At 36.8% G+C, this 25,586-nt stretch overlaps 2 protein-coding genes across 3 annotated transcripts; one reads left to right on the top strand and one right to left on the bottom strand.

Moving 5' to 3' along the window:
• Positions 1-171: 171 nt before the first annotated feature.
• LOC144654980 (deoxycytidylate deaminase-like) lies at positions 172-4,604 on the top strand (the record flags this gene model as incomplete). Its single annotated transcript, XM_078515208.1, is given in 5 exon segments — positions 172-279; positions 281-325; positions 327-552; positions 1,484-1,697; positions 2,685-4,604. Coding segments are annotated over 5 exon segments (687 nt in total), but the record flags the coding sequence as incomplete, so codon positions are not given.
• LOC144655384 (protein Red-like) lies at positions 4,026-25,562 on the bottom strand. Of its 2 annotated transcripts, none has more exons than XM_078515629.1 (23): positions 25,496-25,562; positions 25,310-25,388; positions 24,828-24,977; positions 22,523-22,591; positions 21,107-21,176; positions 20,677-20,777; positions 19,986-20,097; positions 18,836-18,918; positions 17,962-18,008; positions 16,939-17,012; positions 16,294-16,383; positions 15,420-15,531; positions 14,102-14,165; positions 13,834-13,975; positions 12,691-12,709; positions 12,386-12,438; positions 12,251-12,294; positions 10,638-10,718; positions 8,727-8,784; positions 6,948-7,036; positions 6,208-6,316; positions 5,739-5,767; positions 4,026-4,646 (listed from the first exon to the last, which is right to left on the bottom strand). In XM_078515629.1, the coding sequence occupies exons 1-23, from the start codon at positions 25,506-25,508 to the stop codon at positions 4,610-4,612; spliced, it is 1,725 nt and encodes a 574-aa protein (XP_078371755.1). In that variant the 5' UTR covers positions 25,509-25,562; the 3' UTR covers positions 4,026-4,609. The 2 variants fall into 2 exon arrangements, with proteins under 2 accessions (XP_078371755.1, XP_078371756.1); XM_078515630.1 differs by having other exon boundaries at positions 12,251-12,291.
• Positions 25,563-25,586: the final 24 nt, after the last annotated feature.

Raw genomic sequence — 25,586 nt, 5'->3', positions numbered from 1 at the left:
TCTGCCTTCGTACGAGCAAACCATTTTATCGTCGAAGAAGCTAAGGAAAATACAAACGTCCAAGCCTTGGTTTTGCCGTTGAGGTCTGGTGTTTAAAATTCGTCAAGAAATAAGGAGAAAGCTCTATCTGCTCAAAGCGATCGAGAACAGCCTTATGAACTCAGATGAACTATTAAGATGTCAAAGCGAATTCTAACCTCAGCTCAAGATGATACAGGGACCGAAAAAGCGGCTAAACTCGCAGAAATAGACTGTAACGAAGACTCATCGCTTACTAACCGGGACAATAAAAGAAGACTTCACTCCACAAACTCCAGCAAAGACTAACGAAGCGAACAGATTATCTTAGCTGGGACGAGTATTTTATGGCGGTCGCATTTCTTTCTGCACAGAGAAGCAAAGATCCAAGCTCACAAGTCGGAGCATGTGTGGTGAATCCTGAGAAGAAGATCGTAGGGATTGGATATAATGGCATGCCAAATGGATGCAGTGATGATGAGTTACCTTGGGCGAGGCATGCGGAAAATGAACTGGAAACAAAATACCCTTACGGTAAACATTAATATTATTACAAAGTTAAACAACAAAATAATTAATAATTAAGCTAAGTCTTACATGTAATGCTACTGCGGGAATTTTCGTAACTGCAAATTATGTTTGAAATGCATATACTATACAGATATTTTATTTGTCTTGTTTAGGTACTGTACTTTTACAGAGTCTATACATCTCGAATAAAATATACCGGTATTGCGTATATTAATAGTTGAATTATCCACTCTAATGCTTACTATATTTTTCTCTCATTTGTACATTAAAACAGCCATTAGCCTTAACATTTTCTCATTTGAAATATTTGTGTATCGATTTGTACTTTCGTCATTGGTTTACTAGAAGATTTACATTAGCCTTTATATCCAAAAAGCTGCTTTATCAACATATGTACATAATTTATTGATAGATTTGACAAAGCTCTTTATACCCTGGGGACTTGCAAAAATCTCATGTCTGTTGTCATGGAAACCGACCCATTGAAACGCACCTTACACTGCAATGCACCTAGAGATTCAAAACCTTTCTGACTGAGATAAGTGAAATTTATACGGAAATTGTCTAGAATAAAGGATCTTTTAAACATACCTAGAGTGAAATAGGGTGGTGCAAATGTCATTTCTTTGTCTGGGACCAAGTCCAGTTACACACATCAGCAAGAAACCAAGGGTGTGCTGACCACTTTTAATAATTTTCATTCCTTTGTGCTGCGATTTAGATCGAGTCAACTGGAGCTGTCTTTTGCTTCTGATTGGATCTGTTGGGAATGTGAATATGGGGTAACTCTCCGTAGTCGCTAATAAGACCCCCACCGAATAGGTGGGAGGTGGGAGGTGGATTGGGGGGGGGGGGGGGGAGGGGAGGGGAGCTGTAGAAATTACCAAGAGATAGATGTTGTCGTCTTAGGTACTAACCTCTTTAATTTTTCTAGTTTGTCACGCAGAATTAAATGCCATTCTGAACAAGAACTCTGCCGACATCAAAGGCTGTACCATTTATGTAGCCCTGTTCCCTTGCAATGAGTGTTCTAAACTGATCATCCAAGCAGGTATCAAGGAAGTAATATTTTACTCTGACAAGTATCATGACTTGCCCAACTGCAAAGCTTCAAGGAGACTGCTTGATATGGCCAATGTAATGTACAGGTCACAAACTAAGGCTATGTTTGTGTTGCTCCAGAAAATATCCATACCATACCCTATCAGGGTTGCAAAAAAAGTTGGTCATCGAACATTGGTGCCCAAAATTTGCTCATGTCAGACGAAATCACAAGTGTGGTCGGACATAATGTCCGCACAATTATTTTTTGATCATAAATCACTTTACGGCATCACCATCCTTTGGAATTCCCAATGACCTTTTATGGGGTGGGTATTGATATTTTCTGGAACCAAACATTTTTATATACATGAAATGAAGTCCCGAGTAGGAATGATTTTTTTCAGCCCAGCAAAAGTAACTAACAGTCAAATAGATGGAAACATAACCCCAGGAAAATGAACTTGCATCATAAAAACACATTTTCCCAGACCCATACTGCTTCACTGTATTCACCTCAATGGTGGCTGTAATTTTTAATCAAGTGTATTTAAATGTGACATGTCCCTAAGGAAAGTCATCAAAATTCCAAGGGGGAGTGGGGGAAGTCAAGGGTGTAAGAGATTTCAAACACTGACAGGATTAAACCAAAAACATCTTCTGTAGGAGGGAAATAGCCATAGGAAACAGAAATACTGCAGCTGCATTTCTGGGCCTCTTTACGAGAGTTTCTCCTGGGATGACTTTATCTCGGTGTTTGGTCATTTTCTTGTTGCTGTCTACGTGATGATACAAGATTTTGGATTTCATCTCTGTCCTAAGCACCGGGATGAAATGTGATGAAAAACGCCATCTAAAGTCTTTCCGGGATGAAATATAATGTAATGTAAGCACGGGCGAGATCAATTCAACTCAGGCGGGATGACTTACGTCCCGGCATCCCGGGATGAACACGCTCATGTAAAATGAAAATTTTTTCATCCCGGGATGAAACTCATCTCGGCTCTCATGTAAAGAGGCCCTTACATAAACCGTTCCTCTAAACTCTTTGTACCATATCTTACATTTTAAACTTCTTTGTTTTCTTTTCACAGGCAGTTCAAGCCAAAGGCAAGTGAGATTGTGATTGATTTTACAAGTATTGATGGCCCTTCATCAAAACCTAGCTGGTCTGTTTCTTCACCATGATAGTACAACTAGCTTTCACAATATATTTTTTATAAACAAAAAGTTATTTTGATATGTCCTTTTGAAGCCAGATTTTGATATATTTTTGTTTTTACAACAATGCTGTGTTAAATGATTTATTGAAACAGATTACAGTGGTTTTCACTTGAGCGTCGAAAGTAAATTGTGTTTGCTTTGGTTTTGCATTACTACGCTTAGTGATTGGCTTTAAAATTTCGTGCCACTTTCTCAGCCAATCAGGAGTAAAACCAAAACCAATCGTGACTCGCTTGCGCACGTTTTCCCGTGCTTCGTGCCAGTTACATGTATTTGCTTTAAGTTTTGATTGGTTCACTGGATTGTCTGTGTCCTTAGTGATTGGCTAGAGTAATTACTTTGGTTTTGGTTTTACGACACTCAATTGAAAATTGCTCTAAGAAGGGGCTTGGCCTAGTAATGTGCAGTCAGACCTGTAATTTTTTATACAGGCACCATAGCGACCACAAAGTGTTCACGTTAGTTATCTGTTACCATGTCTTCATACTTTGATATCATAGCCACATCATTTTCCTATACACCATTTTAATAAGTCAAGACGCCATTTTGAATATTAAACTTTCCGCGAATGATGTCGTTAATGAAATATTCATTTGTGCCTCGACGTATTAAAATAAAGTATCTACCATTATAATAGGCAGAGGTGTCATTTTGAATATTTTATTAATGACGTCATTAGCGGAAAAATAAAAATTCAAAATGGCCCCTTGACTTATTAAAATGGTGTATTGTGATGGTGTTGATAGCAAACCTGAGCAGCAGGCAATAGTTTTATCAGCCATTCTTTATCATGGGATGGATTAAGACAAGCAATAGTTTTATTCATTTTTAGTATGAAATTGTTTTAGGATAAAAATGCAAAGGAGCAAAGCCAATGCAACATTTTTTATTCGCATGCACACGAAAAATCAGTTGAAGCATAGTGATACCAAAAACGTCGTACGTAATTTTTATACTCTCATAAATAATAGCTAATAAATTTCTGCGAGAAAGATACTAGCACGAATCCCAGCTATTTCACGATAAGTGGTTTATTTTTAATTGCCTTCTTGGAAAATTGAAAATTATTTTGCTTTTAAATTGCAAGTGTGTCTGCTGTGAAAACAATCGTCAAGAGCTTTAGTGGTCATTCAATATTTTATGGAATCACAAAAAAACTTGTTCTATTTATTAAAATACTAAAAGTGACAAAAGTTGGAAACAAAACACAGTTGTTGTTTTATAGTTGTACTTTTAATTAAATAAAAGCCACTTGTACAATGCCATCTATATTACGTGACACAAGATGCTTTCTGTCAATTTTTGGTTTGATAACTTCTAAAAAAGCTTGTTCCAGGTTCAGGGATATCAAAAAACAAAGTCGGGGGAGGGAAGGGGGTAGGAAGGCCTATGGCAGGTTATCTGTTCTTCCTTTATTTTTTCCACTGGTCAAAAAAACTGAGAATCTGAAACAAGCTATCACAGCAAACAGAATACTGGTCCTTTAGTTAGCAATACAATACTTTGTAGAGTGTGTTCTTCCATCTTAAAATTTTACAATGCGCTTGAATTTTCTACAAGCAAATAGTCAAGATATTAATTTTTTCCCCTGCAAGTTTTACTCTTTAACCCTTGTACTTCCAATAACTATTTAATTAGGACTGTTACAGTAAGGTTTGATTTTAGAAATTAAAGTGAAATTAAAATGTTTTATCATATTGATCTTAACATAAAAGATACTGAGGCCAAATAGTAATATTATGTAAGTAGTTGTGTCAAGGGTGCAATAAAATACAAGGGATGTTGTGGGTTCTTCTTAGTGTTTTCTTCTCTTGCTGTCAGAATCTCCTTTCCTGAAATAGTATGAAGTAAAAGACAGTCATTGTTTTGAGATACATCAATGCATAATAGTATTATAAAGTTGAAATTTCTTTCCAAAAAGGTTTTAATTAGTGCAACAGCAATGTTTGGAACAGAGGGTGAATGTTTATGGTTGGTTACTCAATAATATTAAGGATGGGCTGATACCAGTTTTTCAAATCAACAAGATATGGATACGATACTGGCATATGTCTGCAATATCCATATCGATATAGATTCTATGACGTCATTGACTTAGTGGTAAGTCACATGAGTTGTTTGACCAAATATAGGACAGCCCAGCACTGCTAATGTTGATATTTTTCAGTTAAAGAAGTCTATGATTTCAATTTATTTTCCAATATTTTCTCAGTATCACAGTATCGAATATTAGGTATCAGGTATTGGCCCATATTTGTCAACAAAAGACGACCAATAAAATGGACTAATAGGTTACCGTGTAATCTTGTCACCCCCATTCTGTCAGGTTGCCCATATTATTTACAATGCATCTGACGTTATCATGCAAGCAAGGAATGCAAAGACTTGTTTGTACTGTTCAGACTCGATTTTGAACAAATCACTTTATGTCAAGAATCATAAGGTGTCCTAAGTATAGTCATCATCACAGAAAAACAAATCTTGAGTTGTATTGAGTGATAGTGAAGAAATTATTCAACATGACACGTGCGTGGGACAAAGAAAAAATCTGAGTCCCCGACGGGATCGAACCCATGGCCTCCCAGATACCGGTTGGGCGCTCTAACCAACTGAGCTACGAGAGACTCATTGTGAGCTGGGCCATTTTACTAGGTTGATATATGACATGCGTCTTGTATTATTGCCAACATTAATAATATTACTGTGATAGAAAACTGAAAAGGCTTCACTAACATGACCCAGTAGTTTAGCTAACCATTCCCCTTAACAGAGAAGCTGTTAATTTTTAAAGCCAAAACCCAGATCATCTGTTGTTAAAGGTGCACCACATAATTATACATACATAGTTTTTACATTTAATCATACAATGATTTTTGTAAACATTTTTCTTTTTCAGAAAAAAAAAACATTTTCCTGAAACTCACCCTTCATCTCCTTTTCTTTTGGTCAACATCTAACAAAAAGGAGAAAACAGTCAAATAGATTGAAATAACTGTTACAAGTATATGATGTGCAAGAAAACAATATAAAATTAAGATATACTTACTAATTTTTATTTTATTAGTCCATGATCTTTCACAACCAAAAGCCACAAATAACTGTAGCATTGGGAGATCCTTTAATTTTTTCAAAGAATAACATTCAACAGATTTTCCAGTGAAACACCACTTCTGCTTGATGTTCCACTTCAGTTCTAAACATTTTATGACAAGATCATTTCTATGGTCTAAAAGGGGTGTGTCTCAATTGTAGACCATGGATAGTGTGGTCATACTGAAAAGCTTCCTGGTATCCAATTTTATGCTGAATCAGGGTCCTAAAGGTAAACTGTACCTTCACCCACAGGGTATGTTAACTTTGCTCAATGAACAGTCAAATAATAACAAGCCCCACCTGGCTAATTTTCTGCCAGTCCCGGTCTAGTTTAGCCTTCTCATCTTTGGGACCTGCACGTCGTGTTTTACGTCCTTCGGACATCTTGATACCAAACTGAAAAGCAGCCCTGCAATGACAATAAATAATGATAGTTATTACTTACAACTGAAATTATTTGTGGCAGCATTACAAACTTTACATAATAAGGCATAACATCTGATCATGTTAAAATGTAATTTCTGACGTTTGAATGAATGAATTAGTCAGAAATTACTATTCTGACGACAGGATTGAGAGGTTCGCAGGTTGATTATAGGTTTTGGTGGGAGATTTATGTCATTCTAGGTTGTCAGTCCTTGTCTTTGCTTGCTTTTCTTTTTTCTTGAAAGTGTTGTTTGTTCAACTTTTGTAACTAGTCTATTGAAAAATGCTCTAGATTAAATTTAGTTGTGCCCTTTCCTTGGGGTCTCGTGCTGCTGCATTAGATGAGGAATACGTTTCCACATTTTTTTGGCCACTTCTAAAGGGTGGTTTTTAGTGGTTTTTCGTATCTGGCTAGCACACACCTTAATACTCTTAGAATGAGCTGTTGTTTTTTGCTAGATTCAAGATTGTAATCAGGATGCATTTTGCATCATTCAGATGACTGTATTAGGATACATTTTGCATCAGATGACTGACTGACGCATCCTCAATAAACTCTTCACATTGAATGTCTTGTGTTAGTGTAGTCAGAATAAAGACTGCTATTGACTTACTTTGGGAGAGCTTCTCTGTTTTCCATGTAGCTGTGATAATCCTCTTCATTTTCAAAGTCCCACCGCTTAATTGGACCCTTCTTGTTACCCTGAAGTGAAGGGCAAGATGACACCATAGAAGATTGTTAATTAAAAGTAGGTGACAATGAAGGACCTTGGTTAGTTGTTAATCTTGGGCTAGTACTGGGAAGTTAAATGATCACTTAGGAATCAATTTTTAAAGGTTTGCAAACTCTGGTAAAAAGTTGTTGAGTACGAAATTAATGTTGCTCATTAAACTACTAGTAATAATAAATTATAAATATTATATTATGTACATTAATGAGACACAACTGTACACGTCTAAAACTTAACAAATTTTATCCATCCTATTTTATTATTCAAGGTTTCTGTATAGTGGTTTAATTACTGCTATGTAAATTAATTTTAATTAAAAATTTAAGTTCAAGAAAAAAAGAAACAATCAAACAAATAAAACATAAAAGGAAACTTAAAATAAAATAACAACACAGAAATCAAAGAACATTTCTTTGCAAATTAAAAGTACACAAAGTGAGTCGTAATCACCACAAAACTAAAACTAACAATAAAGAAACCAAAAGTACTAACAAATTGTGCATAGTATTTTCGGCCACGCAAAGTTCCAACCGTACAATCCTGTCACCATTAAAAAGTTAATAAAGTTTGCCTTTACATTATTTTTTTACTTTACTTTTAATTTTTAATTTTAAAAGTTTAAAACTGAAATAAGAACATTGTAAGGAAAGTAAGAAACAGGTCAAATTAACTCTTATTCTAAATGGCTGTAGATGCAATAAAGATAATACATATAATTTCATGATGAACCAATATTAACTGAAGTTGTTAATTAAATTGATTTACTCAGCTCAAAGGTAAATTTTGCTTTTAATTATTCTTGAAATCATTCTACCATGTTTGTTTGACTGTATAATGTTACACTGCAAATCCTCGATTAAGGTTGTCTGTGGGCACTTTCTAGATGAATTTTGATTATTAATTTTTAGCAATGTTTGTGGCATTGGTAAAACAAACATCTTAGTGACAGGAGTGACGATTTGCAAATGAATACTGCAAATAATAAAGTGCAACAAATTCAAACAAATGTCAGGATGATTTGTGCTACAAAATGAACAACATAATAATTATTAAATGGAAAACAAATGGCTTCAACAAAGTCTGCAGGTACCCAAAACAAGAGTATCTTCAATTTAATTATTTTCCCTAAAATCCATAGAAAATTAATATTTTGTTTTAACAGGGGATCTCCCCCCTCTTGTTATATTCTCTGCAAGGTTAGCCAACAAAGCTCATGCTACTGAGCCTAGTTAGTGGGTGTCAGAAACAATAAAACAGATAACTAGACCGGGAAAGAAAAACTCTATATACCCGTATAACTGCAATGTTTTTAGTTCCCTTCAATATTAATTTACTAAGTAATCTGAATTTGAATAAGAATTAAAATATGATTGTATCTGACCTTTACAATGTTTAAATTTAAATTTAACATTTTAATTTACTTTTAACATTTAAAAGGTCAGATACATGACAACCGTGTTTTAATTCTGAATTTGAATGTAGGTGTATACCTGTATCAGAATTTGAGATACCGGTATGCCCCTTTCTTGTAACGGCACTCTATCACGTGTAAGAAGATTAATTTTACAGCTCATAAATGTATTTTAAAACATTAAAGGAGGTCACTGAATGAATAACACACATTTTAAAATTATTACGACTTGAAAACAAATTTCAACCTACCAAATCCATTTTACTGTAATCAGCCTCTTCATCACTGTCATATGGCATGTCCACAGCACTAACCAAAGACATGAATAATTGTTACAAGCAATTTAAAACAACTGTTAGGCTGTTAGGCTTGTAATTATAACTCCAATGCAAAAACATGATATTTTTTTTAATTTGAAGTTTCATGGTCTCTTTGGTTTAACTTCTTAGCCTAAGTTAAAAGATGAGTATAACAAAATGATATAGCTAAAATAAAGAAAGCTGCAAACAAATGATTAATACTGGGTTCATTTTATTTTTACTATGGGACCCAGGATGGGCTTGCTTGATTGGATTTCACACTGAATGTAGGGGTTAACATTATGACAAAACTGCACTGTAAAATAAGGGGAAAGTTTCTAGCCTGAAGGTCCCTACTGTGTAGACCTAAGAATGACAAAGCTGGGGTTTTTAGAAAAGGGAATTCCTCCATTTCAACAGTGGAGCTATTGAAGACATCAGTCTTTTTACTGACAGTATTGTCTAGGTAGCAGGGCTCGAGACTAACGCTAGCCAACCAGCCAAAGACTACTAAAATTTAGGTTTTGGCTACCAGGTTTAGCATTCCTACTAGCCACTTTGGCTAGTAAAAAACGTGGGAAAGTCAACAGTTCTTCAAAGAAATCAATTTATCTAACTAGTGAAAAATTACTTTTTGCTAGTAAAATCTGACACACAGGGCTCGAGACTAACGGTAGCCAAATAGCCAAATATTAATGCTAAAAGTACATGACGTTTCGGCGACGACATGTCACCATTATCAAATGCAAATTTTACATGGTACAGAACGATATTTATAGAAAAGAAAGTGTGAAACTAAATTACAATAAATGAGGCGTGGAAAAAACTAAGTAAACATAACTATATTTATTCTGAAATGTATTTCAAAATCTTCCATTATCAAATAGGTTTTGACTACCAGGTTAAGCATTCCTACTAGCCATTTGGCTAGTGAAAAACTCGGAAAAGTCAACTGTTCTTGATAGAAATCAATATACCTGACTAGTGAAAAATTACTTTTGGCTAGTAAAATCTGACATGTCACTAGCCAGTAAACCTGTGAGTTAAAAAGTTAGTCTCAAGCCCTGACATGTCACTAGCCAATAAACCAATGAGTTAAAAAGTTAGTCTCGAGCCCTGGGTAGAATGTTGACATTAATCACTTTAACCCAGAAGAACCTCAGGACTGCAAATAATTTTTTTTTACTCGAAACGACATATGTCTTACTTAGACACCATCTTGGTCGGGCAAAACAAAATTATTGTGGTCGGACATCACCAAAAACAAAGGTTGAATTTTATTTCCTTAAAATTACGAAGCTATTACTTTTCTTGAAATCTGTTTGCACTTCTGTTACATTTTACTCATGGCAGATTTTTATTCATTGTTGCAGTAAAATGATTTATGATCAAAAAATTGTCGGGACATCATGTCCGACCACACAAGTTTGGGATTTCATCGGACATAAGTAAATTTTGGTCGGCCAATGTTCAATGACTGACTGTTATTTGCGGGCCTGTCCATTTCATGAGTTCGAGTTCGAGTTAGAATTTCGAGTTGAGTTCCATTTCGAGTTTGAATTTCGAGTTTGAGTTAAAATATATCGAGTTCGAGTTGCTTGGGGTAAGCTCCACTCTGGTTTGCTTGCGGTTAATTCCATTCCTATTTGCTTGCGGTTAGTTCCACTCCTATTTGCTTACGGTTAGCTTTCATTTGGTGATAAGGGTGACACTATGCGTGACCATCTGGGAAAATGTTACCCCATAACCCAAACTCGAAATGTCTAACTCAAACTCGAAATTTCTAACTCGAACTCATAAATTCGATACACTCGAACTATTAATTTTGCAGGTTGCAGCCCTGAACATTAAGTGTAACCTTACCCTGGATAACACTCTGAATAGCTGTCTGGAACATAATTGACATCTTTGACTTTACGAGAGTGTCGATCCTTTTTCCTTCGTCTTCAAACAGTTAAGTTACAACAACTATCACCAAGTGCAGACAAATAAAAATTCACTAAGGCAACACAGAACTGATTTTAGGACTTATACCTTTATGTGAACCATAAGTAATCCAAGGGTGAACCATACTTCCTTGTCTTCAAAATAATGTTATTGTGACCAAAATAAATAATATTATTAATACAGTCGAACCACTTTAATACAAGTTACGTAGGTGATATATTTATAAGAGATTGAAGTTTGTATAAAAGAAAATCTTGGCGAGGAGTCGATTTGTTTTGTAGTTAGTACCGTAGTACAATGAAATACTGACAATGTTTATAAGTCTTATCTGTTTTAATCGTTTTCTGCGTCGGGTTTACTTCTGTGTTTACTGCTCAGTTTTACAGTAAAATGTCTGTTTTGGGAAACTGTCGGTAACCTGTCGGTGGGCTGTCGGTGGCCTGTCGGTAGTCTGTTGGCAACCTGACAGCCGACATTGGACCGACAGTCGGTTAGCGGGAGCTGTTCTTCACAGTTACCGTTAGTAAGGGCCTGTTTACAAGCAGGCGGGTAACCCTAGCACCTAGGGTTATCCTAGCGCTCCCACATTTCTTCTTTTTTTCATCGACGTGTCTACATGCGCTAGGGTTTCCCTAGCAGCTAGGACAACCCTAGCTGAGTGCTAGGGTTACCCTAGCTGCTAAGGTAACCCTAGCGCCTTGTAAACGCTCTGCTAGGGATAACTCGCCTACCCGGGACAACTTTATTTTGGCTCCAAAAAGCTAAATATGTTTAAAAATACCGACAAAAACAGCGAATTGTGACCAAGAAACATCGTGTTCATTCACAATTTGTCGTATTTTTGCACTGGAACGGAATTATTTTCGAATAACAGTTTCTAACGACAAAATTTTACAAGGTTAACTGAAGCGTAACCGGTGTAAGTTGACCCGGGTAAAAGTAGGGTTACCCTACCTGCGAATTTTGCTTGTAAACCCGGGCTATTTTCTAACCCTCTTGCTAGCGTAACCCTAGCACCTAGGGTTACCCTAACTGCTTGTAAACAGGCCCTAATATGGTGGTGTTTGTATTACAGAGGTAGAGTTTATTTTTGTCACTTGTTGACCAGGTTAACTGCCCATAATTAGGAGGTGTCTGTATAATATAGGTGTCTGTAAGGAGAGGTTTAACTGTAGCAGTTTTAAGCTCTTGGCTTCTTGTTTTTTTCGTTTTGTCGGTGACCTGTCCCAAACCTGTAATAATATTCCTTAGTTATTTTTGTCAATTATCGCTATGAATTCATTTCTTATGGCCTCTTTACACAACCCTGGGTTGTCTTCTAACCCAGGTTGAATCACAACACCACAACAGTCAATCTTCTTTTAGCATTAACATGAAAAAAATCTTCCAACACAGGTCAACTTCCTTGCCAGGTAACCCTTTTCGAGAACCAGGTTGACCTGGCTAGAAGGGTTGACAGTTTTCATGTTAATGGTCTGACATAAAGGAAAAAGATCAAGCCTGAATGACAGGTTTATATCAAAGGATACTTTGGATCAACTGAATCCCAGGCAGCTCTCTCTTCTACTTCCTGCTGAATAAAATTACAAAAATACAATTTGAAATAAAACTAAAAAAAAATACTGTGCAAAATAATTAATATACAGTGAAAACCTCAAACATACCTTTTTGCCAAAAGTTTGTGCGACAGACTTAGCAAACTCTTCAGCTGAAACATCTAGTAAATAAAAGTAAGAAATACCATCCTTGAATATAACAGGTTTGACTATCATACTTTTAAAAATACTGCAATCTGAAAGTTTTTACATGGTGACAGCTGAACTAAGCGGTGATGTGAAGCTCTGAGTCAGCTATTAAGAAAAGTCAATGTAAACCATAAAGTTGAAGTTAGTTATTTTAACAAAAAATGTTACAGTCATTTCCAGAATGACACAAGTACAGTCATGTTCAGTTACTTCATGTATCTCACCTTTTTTACTAAATTGTGCCTGAAAGCGAAAAAGAAATGTTTCATTATTGAACAAGTTAAACAAATCAATAAAACAAGTTAATTCATAAAAATATACACCTGATAATAATAACGTTTAACTATTTACCGGTAAGATAATTATTTCCCAGTTAAACGAAGTCTTAAACTTAAATTTAGCAGTTAAAAAATGGCTCCACTTTTATAACCTACATTATATACTAACAGAAACCCATAAGGGTTGAAAAGTGTAACGCGCGCGCACAGAGTTTGAATATTCATTTTGCTAAGTACCATATTTGGAAAAGAAGAATTTGTACGTGAATGCTTTAACACGTAGACACACCCAACAAATTTTTGGTTTTGCGGTAAGTTGCTTGAATTTCGACCTAAACGCCGTAAATTTCTTACAGAAGCTAAAGAAATACATTAAGTGTATCACAGCGTATTCTTTAGACTACTTCAAGAAGATGAAACAGGAGAATTTAACCAAATTTAACTTTATTCAACCAAGCTTGTTCAAAAACAAGATTACGCCATCGAGCGCGAGCTAGCGCGCGCTGTGAATTTAATCCAAATATAGTAATTTTGATTGGTTAAATGTTTCTCATGATTTTCCAAATATGGTACTTAGTGTAAACGAATGTGCAAACGCTTTGTACAATGCGAATCATAGGGAGTTACACGTTTCTAACCCTTATAGGTTTTTTGATACTAATAATTATACAAACTTGTATGCACACTCGGCATTGGCTACAGCATACAAAAGCAGTTTCCTGTGAATTTTCTCAGGAAAATAAAGTGTTTGTACAGAACCAAAGAAACACTTGTTAAAGTTGGAAGAATTTAATGCAGTACAGCTGGGGAAATTCTTGATTACCGCTAGGGCTTGTTTCTGTACAGCATTTCTCATTCTACCTAATTCATTTCTAAAATAATGAGGCTAAGCATTTTTGTGATCCAGCAGCTTATATTTTTTTTAATGTGTATTTAATTTACCAAAAATCTGAAATGTCAACATTATTTACTTTTGACAAAATTGATTGACAATGTGTATTACCGTGAAAAAACAAAATAATTTTTTTTAAAAAATTTTTTCTTTAAAAAAAAAAATACCCTCCCAACCCTCCTCATTACCGTACTTACCTCATCCTCCCTGCCTTCAGATTTCTCAAAGTAGCTTGAGGAATTCCTGGATTTCTTTCTGTCTCTTTCTTTAGCCTTTTCTTTCTTTTCATATTCTTTTGTACTTGTAGTGGGATCATACTCCCCAACATCTCCAAAAATACTGCAAGAATTGAAAAGCGAAATCCTCCAGATCAAATTAATTTTATTAGATCCAGCAATCGCAAGGTCAAAAAATGCTCACTGTCAGGAGTTTTGCTGAAGAATCTACTTTCTTATTTTTTCCTACCTGTCATCAGCTCCTGCATGGCGTATCTTTTGTCCTTGCTTGTTGTTCTTTTCTTTCTCTTTCACTAAGAAAATCAAAAACTGTTGTTAGGATAACTTATTATTAATTTCACTGACTGAAAAAGAACTCAAATGCGGCTGAACTTCCACACAAAAACAAAGACTTGGGTAAACTTCTAGTCACCGCCAAGGCCAGAAAAGCCAGTTGGGCTTGTTAATAAGCTGGCTTAATGTTTTCTTAGCCATATTGGCCAGGTCCCTGATATTATGTATTTGTTTTAGCCCAATTTAAACTTTGGTACAATTGGTATTTACCTTTGTTCTGGTAAATGGTACATGTAATATACAGGGTTTGTACCCTTTTCCACAAACAATTTTCCAGGACTTTTCCATGACTTTTCAAGGACTCAAATTAATTTTTCCAGGACTCCAAAATTTACATTAACCCTTTCAATTCCAAGATCTCAATATTATCTCTCCTTACTGTCTGTCATACATTTCTTATCATGTTAGTTCTGAGAATTTAGTTGTTACTTGAGTTTAACAGATTTCCAGAACTTTCCAGGACTGTTAGTCTTTTTCCAGGACTTCCAGTCCTGGAAAGTACCACAATAAAATTCCAGGACTTTCCAGGTTTTTCTTTTAACTCTTATATTGACACATGCTGAGTGGCACCATAGAGCACAATCATATAAATAGTTTTGCCTCCACTACACATCCGGACACACATAGATCTCAGTTATAAATTGGGTGCGTTGGCCAGCCGAGCCACTGTCCCGTTTATTCAATCTCAATGGATAATACAAGAAATTACAAACTATGAATAGTGTTAGAAAACTTAATGCACCAGAGCCGGACACGAAAACCCCTAAAAACCAGCAAGTGGAGAAAACGGGGAACGTGTGCCCCCGACCAAGGCAGTGGCGCAACCCTTGGGGTTTTAGGGTATTCTAATCTAACATATTGTAAACAAATACTTTTCGAAATATATGATCTTACAGTGATACAATTATAATAGGAGAACTAAATATTTAAACAAAACGAAGCGTAAGCCTGCATCCACGGATGACAAAGGAAATAAAAATAAGACCAAACATTGACCAAAACGTGGCGAAGGCTGACCGTAGAATGTCTCACCTTCCTAACGGCCACCTATTACAAACTCAAATCCCACTATACATTGCACACCGCAAACTCGCACCCAACCCTCTGGTCCGTGCCGGCAAAACAGTAATTAATGCTAATCTAAGACTATCACAAATTACATAACATGTTGGGTCATTGTGATGCAGAAGGTGAGACAGTAATTATATTGATACCTTTATCCTTTTTCTTAACTTTCTTTCCTCCCCTGGTGCCTTGACGCAAGTACAACAAAATTTGAGTCAATTTGTTGATCACAATGTCATTCGTAGTTAGTGTTGCTTGAGTCTGGAGAGAAAAAAAATGTCACAAAAAATTTTTAAAAGAAGTGTTGTAACCTACATTTTCCTTGTGTGATCAATCTTGTACATTAGGTACAGCTTGTCAACTTCAAAATAAAGACAACTACATAACATACATGTGGGAGGCACTGTGGCCTTATGGTTAGCGTGCTGGACTCCGGATCAAACAGTCCTGGTCCAAGCCCTGGCCAGGGCACTGCGTTGTATTCTTGGGCAAGACACTTAACTCATGCAGTGCCTCTCTCCATCCAGGTGTATAAATGGGTACTGGCAAATTTACTGCTGGGGGTAACCCTGCTATGGACTAGCATCCCATCCAGGGTGGAGTAGAAATACTACTTGCCGCTTCATGCTACGGAAACCAGGATAAGCTCTGGTCTGATGGGCCACTAGGCTCAAATGCAGGCTTAACCTTACATAACATGCATTGTTAAACTTATTCCATATGGATCCTCTTTTTTAACCAACATTCAAACTACTGGTACAAACACCATAAAATTTCACTCAAAAAGAAAGGAGAAGAAAAAACTTGAAACACCACCACAGAGAAACCTCTTATAACCTCTAATTACGTCATCAGGTTCTTTGTGACGTTGTGCTAGAAAGGACCTAGAGATACAGTGCAACTTGCACCTGATGATATCTTCATGACTTTACAAAGATTTCAATTAAAGACATTGACGTTCACTCAAAGAGCCAATTTTCTTAGATAGACCCACGAAAAGAAAACCCATAAGAAAAAACTTACTTCAATTCCAGGACAATCAGCTTTACTCCTTATGAGGGTTGTGGGAATATCGCTTTCAGCATACTCATCTTCTACATCAAACACATAAGCCTGTATTGGCAAAAAAGAAACATTAGAAGTCATCATCACAAGCTCAATAGATAGAAATAAACTGGATGTGTTTAGTTTTACTCTCTATGTTGTTAACTGGCAATGGAACTACTGAACACATATGGCTTCTTTATCAATCTACATGTAGGCTGTCCCAAGCTTGAGAGCATTTCACTGCCACATAAAATCATAAGTATTCTACGAAGAGTATAAACAATTTGTGGAAGTTCTCAACTTTTTCTTCAACAAGGGAATACGCATTCACTGTGAATACCTAGTCCCATTCAGCTTTATTATCTCAGAAGTTATAAGGTGTCACTTTGCCTCGACTCTCTATAAGGCGGACACCTCTCTAAGACGGACAGTTGAGGCCAGTACCGAAGGTGTCCATCTTAAAGAGAGAGTTGACTGTATTGTTTGAAATCTTCCCCAATTTAAAGCTACACACTCATTCACAAGCATACAACACTACAGGCCCCATAAATAAATACACCAATCAACAACAACTTCGACAGCAATAGGAAATGAACAAGAAAACAAGTGAATGCTTGTTACCATTCGTCCAGGTTGAAACAGTTCATTTCTCTCTGCCGGACGATTCCTGAACAAAGCTTTGTATATCTTTTGACCTATTGAGAAAAAAAAAACGTTAACTTAGCAGATTGGCAAAATTTGTCTGTTTATACAGTGCTGGAAATAATTTTTCTTACTTAAAAGGACATGTGTCCTTCCAAACTTTTATTTCGAACGGACATATTAGAAAATTGGTCGGACATTAATTCGCATTTCAAATCAAACACGTTAAAAATTTTCCAAGACATAGTCACATGAGTCACATGAGCTAAGGTGTGCCACCCATGTCGCAAAACCCTTGTCCTGTTTCAGACCAAAACACGTGATTTTCAATATCTTTCTAGAGATATCACCTGCATTCAGATGCATATATTATATGAATGAAGTTAAAAAGATTCTTTAAAATCTCTTTCAGACCTGATTTTTAAAATGTGGACGCCATTTCAGACCTGAAGCAGTGTTTGATGGAATTTGCCAAATACAATATTTGCAATTCTTTAAGAACGCCTTCGCGTTAATGTCAACTACACTTGGAAATAGCCAAAAATGAAATTCCTTCAAACTTGGCCTGAATAAAGCCCTAGGGACACTAGTTACAAGGTACCGACTTTCAAAATTTTGTAAAATATTTGTCTTCTTATCAAATTGCGATCTAATTATCTCTAAAGATATTAGAATGGAAGTACAAAGACGATATGCAATTAGTTTTTAATGACAAACTTTATTTTCGATTGTAGAAGCCTCCGAATTTACCCTACTTTTGTGTTCGATTTTGTCCGGTTTCAGGCTTTGGGAAGAAAAAAATTGTTAAAAAATAAAAAATTAACCAATTATTGATCTTAGACTTATATTTTTGTACCTAGTGCCCCTAGGGCTACATTAACGTGGAGGCGTTCTTAATACTTTTATTTCTTTCTTGACTGAACTTTTGTTTGGCCCTTAAACGTGGCTGCAAAGTAGGCAGCTATAAGGAGGACTTCTACTGAGAAAAAAAAAAACAATTACCTAGTTTTGTTGTTAACTCAACCTCATCTTCATTATCGTTTTCTTCCCTGTCGAAAAACAAAAACACACACTCAGGAAAAATTCTACAAAGTCGCTCAAACAACCAGAGCTTATCCTGGCTTCTGCAGCATAAAGGGTCTTGGAAAATAATTACTCCCCTCTCCCTTGGGTGGGGTGCTAGTTCATAGAGTACCGGTATGTTGTTGTGCCTATTTGAGTTGTGTTACTTCAGAAGAGCAATGTCATACTGGTAACCGCCGACCGGTTAGCTCAGTTGGTAGAGCGACGGACTACAGTGCGGGAGGTCTCGGGTTCGAGTCCCAGACCGGACCAACACTCAGGGTCTTAAAATAACTGAGGAGAATTTGCTCCTTTGCAACAACAGCTGCAAATGGTTAGATATTCTAGTCTTCTCGGATAAGGACGATAAACCGTAGGCCGCGTCTCCTGCATCTTCAGTGTTATGGTCAGCAGGGGACGTAAAAGAACCCGCACACTCATCGTAAAGAGTAGGGCATGGAGTTCCCGGTGTTGTGGTCTGGTCTTTGCCCCTTGTACTGTGCTTACTGTGAAATGCTCGAAGATATTAGCTGTATAAGCTATTCTTCAAATCTGAGGGTAAACAAAGCGATGATGATGATGATGAATTACAGTAAAATGTGCACTATGGTTTTTAAAGTTTAAAGTACAGCACATTTCAACGAAGAGGGTTGGAGGACCTTGAAATGATAGGTCTAAAATACAGATTGGATAAACTGGTATTGCAAATTCATGGGTTTAATTTATTTATCCACTGAACTATTATTGCGGAGCTTATAACAAGTTTGTTGAAGAAGGCTTTTACATTCTGAGAGCCCAATAACACTGTACATACTTGTCCTTTTGTTTATGTTTTGTTTTCTTAAGAGCATTCAGCTCCTCGTCTTCTTCATTTTCTTCTGCGATTTCACTACGAACCTGAATAGAAATAGTAGATTAAATACAGTGCTCACACATCATATATCAACTCAATAATGCATTAACCCTTAATAGCCTCTGAAAAAAAAATAGTAAAACATTCTCACTCTATACAATGCCCTGACACTGGAAGCTCTGAAGATACCCGCGACTGCCAGGGCAACTGGCCTGTTGAATGTAAGATACGATACAGCAGTGATCGACTGCGTACCACCATGGTAGGTGGGAGGGGCAAAACTTTTACTGTCACTTCACCCAGGGATGTCGCTAAGGGCAGGCTGCCGGCTAATTTAACCGGCTGAAATAGAACTTAAATCCAGCTGAAATTTCACATAAAACAAAGACTTGGGTAAACATTTAGAGCTGCCAAGGCCAGAAAAGCCAGCTGGGCTTGTTGATGAGCTGGCTTAGTGTTTTCTTAGCTGCATCCCTGCTTCACTAAACTCTGTTGAACTGACCACAAGGTGACTGAAACTGTGATATTTGAAGTGAAGATTGCAATGCATCATGTGACTAACTAACTAGTGCTGGTACAACACGCCAGAATTTAACGATCTTAAGCCTTTCTCAAGTGATGTGTCATGTTTATCGCTGTCTTTTTAACTTTGGTTTAGGATCATTTCAAGAAGGCTGATAATCTTTTTAAGTCATAAATTGGTTATTCGATATGTCTAGTGAAACTTATTATTTGTCTGTATTTACTGCGCATATGGTTTATTTTTTCCACTCGTACGTTTGCGTTGAATGCCGTTAAAGATCCAGGTATTCAGGTGTGGGTGCGCGCGTAAAACTTCAGGAGTCAATGGGTTAAGCGCTGCATGAAAATTAAAAGAAAACGTCCTGTTTTAAGTCCACGCCACGTCTTTTAGGTATATGAAAAGGGTACCTTTTTCAGTTTAAGGTATAAGAAAGGGGTACAATTTCTGTCAAAATGGTATATAAAAGGGTAAGGGGTTAGAACTTGGGGCGGAGCCTCCCCGTATAAAACTTTTTTGAGTACCCCCCCCCCCCCGGGGGGTTTATGATCAGCATTATTACAAAGTGTAAATGGTATATTCTATCATTACCTTCTGTAGCAAGGCAAAGTCCAGGCCTTTCACAAGATGAGTGTGCTCCATGTCACCACCAAGAAACTTACTCTCCTGAATAGCTTGGCGACGTCTCTCAGCTGCAGTGTTCCTACAAAGCAATTCAAACAGAAAAGACTCAAAATTAAAGGAGGAACTTGACACACAAGACATGAATGATTTCCTAGGGCCCAAAATACTGGCTGGTCAGCGGACAATGTCTGGTCAAGATTCATGACAATTTATCTAGACAAAGTTTCGGCTTGCTGGTCATTTTGACCAGTCACATACCTGGCTTTTAAAATGATAACTGATGACCACAAAAATAAATAACATTGGTCAATACCAATATATCTTTAAACATAAACTAAAATTCTAAAAACTTTTTCACTGACTTGTCACTATCACATCTTAGAAGCGATCTGTTCATAAAAACTGCAGGGAAGAAATAGCAGGGGGGGGGGGGGGTTATTCCACAAAAACAAAGTCTTTATAACAAACAGCAGAAACAAGTGGTAGTTTAAAAGTGCTATTTTGAATATTTTGACCGGTCAGGAACGACATGTGACTGAGGTAAAATCTGTTTTATTTGAGCCCTGTGTCCACTTCTAATTCACAGTATTAAATAAATTAACAGTAAGTCAATGTGCATGGTTTATTTTAAGACTAAATCAAGATTTATTTGTCTTACGTAGCTTCCGCTGTAGGACCAACTGCTCTGTAGTTTGCTGTTGCACTCAGGGTGTCTGTTGACTGATAATCAGGATTTTCACCATCCCGTCGCTCCCTTGCCTGAAAATTAGATAAATTATATGACTGTTAATTAAAGTGTAAAGCCCAATGTTACTATTTACAGTAATAGCATTTACATGTAACTGCTATTACAACTGGCAACAAAACATAGACAAGCCAGCACAGGCTATTAATGAAAGAAGGGGCTTCAACAACTGTGAAAATCCTACATTGAAATTTGTTTATTTACAGTATAAAAGGCCCAATTTCTTCTGACGAAAAATTCACGTATGATGATTGCATTCAAGCACTGTTCAGAGTCTTTTTCATTTGTAAATACAAACATTTCCGTTCAACCTACTATAAAGTTTCAATTATTCGTAACTTACTCGATCTCTGTATTTACTTGCAAGCTCTTGTTCTCTTTCTTCTTCCATCTTCTTGAGTTTTGCATAATATCTTGTGAGAACAAAAATAGTTAGAATTAAGGTAAAGATCTGCTCTGCAAGTGTATAAAATGAATAATAATTATACATTTTTATCATTTGATGCATTTTTTTTTTCTTCCTTCTGACTGGATAAGAGCCCACCATGTGATCTGCAAATAAATGCCTTCAAAAAATGGTCTGCTCATATGCATTAGTGTCTGACAGTGATTTGGGCTTACATCTGGGGGAGCTTTTAAACGGAATAACTAAAAAAGTTTTGAAATGAGCTACAGCAGTGTTGATTGGGTTTTTATCAAAAGGGTTTATAATTGGATGTATATTTTTGTCTATAGGTAAATGGGAGTATAGCAACACTACAGGGAGGGAAGGGGTCTTTAAGTGGAATTTTACAGTACATTTGTCTAACAAGATCTTGCCAGTATATCAGTAAGTGTTTCCTAACAAATTAAGAGTTATCAGCCATGAAGCTACTAATTTACCCAGAGACCTGACCTAAGAAAAGATGGTTAATAACACATGTAGAACAATAAGATTGACTGAGTAAAATAAGCTCAAATGGACTTTGCAGTTTTCTAATTAAACATGCTCTGTACTTCAATCTCAAGGCAAGAAAATCGGTCCAACCAATCCTACTAGCAATAAATTATAAATGGACAACAGATCCATCCTACCAATACATACATGTACCGGTATAGCCATAGAGCCTAAAGGAAAGTTTTTTGAAAACCTCACAGCCTTCAATCAACAGTCAATTGTAGTACCTTATTCTCACTAAATTTCGCGAGTACTTAATTTCGCGAAAAATCAAGAGCCATATTTCGCGAGTACTTAATTTCGCAATTTTGAGAGGAAGGTACAATTGGAGTGTATTAAATTTCGCGATTTTTTATCTATTCTTCAATATGAAGCTTTGACCTCGAAACTGTAACAACATAATTAATATGAAAGTCATCGTAAAAACAGCAAACAAAACAATATACACATAACAAAACATAAGGTATTCAACAGTCTAAATCCCTAATAGGTTCATCTACGACTGCAAGAGCGAGATTTTAAGGAATCTGGCGACAGAGAACAGTTCGACTGATAGAGTGGGAGATAACTAATATAATGGACAAAATTAAACAAAAAAATCTAAAAATGAAGCTCAGACATGTTATAATATAACTATGATAAAACACACCGAGTTTCATTATTTTTTTATATTATCAGTACGATTTAAATTTCGTGATTTAGAACTTCGCGTGTCCTATATTTCGCGAGTATTAAATTTCGCGATTTTTTTCAAAATCGTGAAAATCGCGAAATTTAGTACTCGCGAAATTAAGTGAGAATAAGGTAGTTATGTTCACTAACTTCTTTTTCTTCCTTCTTCTTGACAAGGGATCATCATCATCACCTTCGTGATCGTCGTCTTCATCATCCCTGAGTAAATCACAACATATTAATAACACACTTTCTTTCCCTTAACATGTACATAAAGGAAAGGAAAGGAGAAGCCACGAGCCAAGCGGCCCACACTGCCGGAGCTTATCCCAGTTTCCATAGCATTAAGCGGCTAGGAATATTTCTACTCCCCCCTGAATGGGATGCTAGTCCATTGCAGAGTTCCCCCCAGCAGTAGATTCGCCGGTACCCATTTATACACCTGGGTGGAGAGAGGCACTATGAGAGTAAAGTGTCTTGCCCAAGAACACAACACAAGTGACCCCGGCCGGGGCTCGAACTCGGACCGCTTGATCCGGAGTCCGGCACACTAACCATTAGGCAACCGCGCCTCCACAAACATAGCTCTTGTTAAAAATGTACGTGTGAGGGTGAGTAACGTAAGCGGAGGCCATGTTCAGAGTCAAGTGAAATGTTGTTGTCAGTCAATGATGTTATACATGTTTGTAAGTCTGGTCCATAGAAGCTGATTGGTCAGTTTAGTCCTGATGTAATTGGCTGTAAGACTCGCGTAAAGTTTGTCAACAGTAACTGGTCAGTTTCAGTCAGTGTTCTGCCTAGTTTCCAGCACAGCAGGTAAGAAAACTTTTTAAACCGGTAAAGAAATTCCGGTAAATCCCAGCCGTTTTCTAGTCTACCTACATGAAACAGAATGCTGTCCAAATGCTGGTCAAATTTTATTTCATGACAACGTTATTATGGCCTTGCAGACCTCTTTTTGCATAAAATCTTCTGTTGTTTTAAGGAGATACATTTGCTGTCGCTTACACGACGCACTACTTAAAAAAAAATCGGCAGTCCTGTTTCCTCTTTGCTACGAATTGCTGCAGCTCTTTTTTTTCTTTGCTTCGAATACTCAGCATTCACGACAGCATTGTTACAAAGTTGTATTCTGAGTGCTTCTTTTAACCTGTCATCTGGATTTTGTTTTAAACACTTACGAACTTATGAGAAGAATTTGACATCGAAAGCTGCCTTTGTCTTCACCACGCGTCAGCTACGGTCAACAAAGCAATCAACTATTTTCTGCATTTTGCATGTTTTTGAAAACTGAACTATTATATGTAAGTAATATTTCTCACTTCTGGAATTATTTTTACCTCTTTGCCTTTGTGATTGTTTTTATTTTCAATGGACAAAGTGAAAGGACAGCAAGGATTGCTGCCGCTTCATTGTGGAATCGATCGTGGAAAATGTGCAACAACAGATGTGCACTTGCCGCGAAGTGAGAAACACCTGCAAAACTTGCTCTTTCCTCGATACCAGCCCTCAGAGATTCGGAAAGCGAAGGGAAATAAAGAATATTGAATACTAGCACAAATTCGTAAATGAATATTGCATTTGTCGCTGTTTATTTTCAATCTGTTATTTTATATTTTCAATCATGACTACGAAGGTGAAACGAGTGGTGTTACTTTGTTATTTACCTGTTGAATTTACAAGATATCTTAGCGATTCTAGGCGGTAAAGAGTTGTGTTACAAGCGGTAAATTTATTTTACCGGTTACCGCCTGATAAAGAGAACACTGGTTTCAGTCGGTCTATTGTTAGTCATATTAAGTTGTTCTGTTTGAGGTCTGTTTATTGGTTTTGTTTCAGTTGTTCATATTGAAGAATAAGTTGTTTGCCAGGTGCCGGTAGTTGTTGACATGTGTTGAGAGGCATTTGTTCTAAGTTTGTGTATACCAGCTTCATAGATGCCAAGTCTCACGCTTTTGGCGTGAGACTCACTCTTTTGACCCAATCTCACGCAACCACGCCATTCAGACAAAATATCACGCTTTTTTTAAAAAAACTACAACTTGAGGAAAAAGTCTTAATAATTTAAATAAAGTGATATACTTTCAGCTGTACTTTGGTAAAGATGAACGCTAATCGAGTAGGGAAGAGTTTAAAAACGATTGCCCATAATGAAGGAAATTGCTTCTCTGCAACGTACATTTAAAAAAAAAAATTTCTGGGGGAGTATACCCCCAGACCCCCTAGAAGTTTCCCCCTCTTGGTCTCACTAATGCTCCTTTGAGGCAAGTCAATTTCTTACTCCATAGCAACCAATAAACTTGGCATCTATGCAGCTTTCTAGTGTCAGTCGCTTCTTTAGTAAGGCTCTTTTTATTAAGACTTATAAGGGTGGCAGTGGTACATGCATCCTTTAAATTTATTATTACTTTGTTCACCACTCTTTCATATAAAAAACATATTAAACACAGCCCACCTGCTGCTGCGATGAGAATGAATACTGCTTGGCACGCTCTTACTGCTGTGACTTGATGAAGACTTTGCTGACGGTGGAGCAACAGATGGCACGCCAGACCGAGGGGTCATCAAAAGCTTACGAAAATCTTCATTTGTCAATGCTGGTACTCTAGTAAAGTAAGAAAATTCACGCTTCAATAAAACTCCAGTTCCCTTGCCTATTAATTTTTTCAATTCCTACGTATCTTAACGTAAGTTTTTGGTAATCCTGTCGAAGTTAAACTTTTTTTGGAGGAATTTAGCTGGTCTGCGACTTCTATCTACCGCGCGAAAACGGCCTTTCTGCATAACATATGTTAAGTAAAACTACATTTCATTTTGAATACAGCAAAGTCGAGGATAAAAAAAAATTGCATACAAGAGCGAGTTAAAAAATAATAAACAAGGAAACCATGAAAAAACTAGCTAAACGCAAGTGTAAACGTAGATAAATCCACGTACCCGCCGCCATGGCCATGATGGCCGCTGAAGGATCCCGACGAAGACGGCGGCGCTAACGGATTTGAGAACACTTCCACGCCTGAAAATAAAACAGCACAGTTTCAAAAAGGTTCTGTTGATACTTTGAGAGTAGTTAGTAGTTGTCTGAGGGTTGTTTATAGCAAAAATATCAGTGCTTCGTTTTACCTTCCGACGGCATCGCTGCGACTTTGTTGGTGTTATAGCAAAGAGTGGGACCTGGGTAAGAACAAACTTTGGGCTTGGTTACTCAGGCATG

The sequence above is a fragment of the Oculina patagonica genome, chromosome 5, assembly GCF_052425735.1.
Source record: "Oculina patagonica isolate OP01 chromosome 5, crgOcupat, whole genome shotgun sequence".
Classification (NCBI taxonomy): domain Eukaryota; kingdom Metazoa; phylum Cnidaria; class Anthozoa; order Scleractinia; family Oculinidae; genus Oculina; species Oculina patagonica.
The sequence above is the reverse complement of the archived record's forward strand: the minus strand, read 5'-3'. Positions and strand labels throughout refer to the sequence as shown.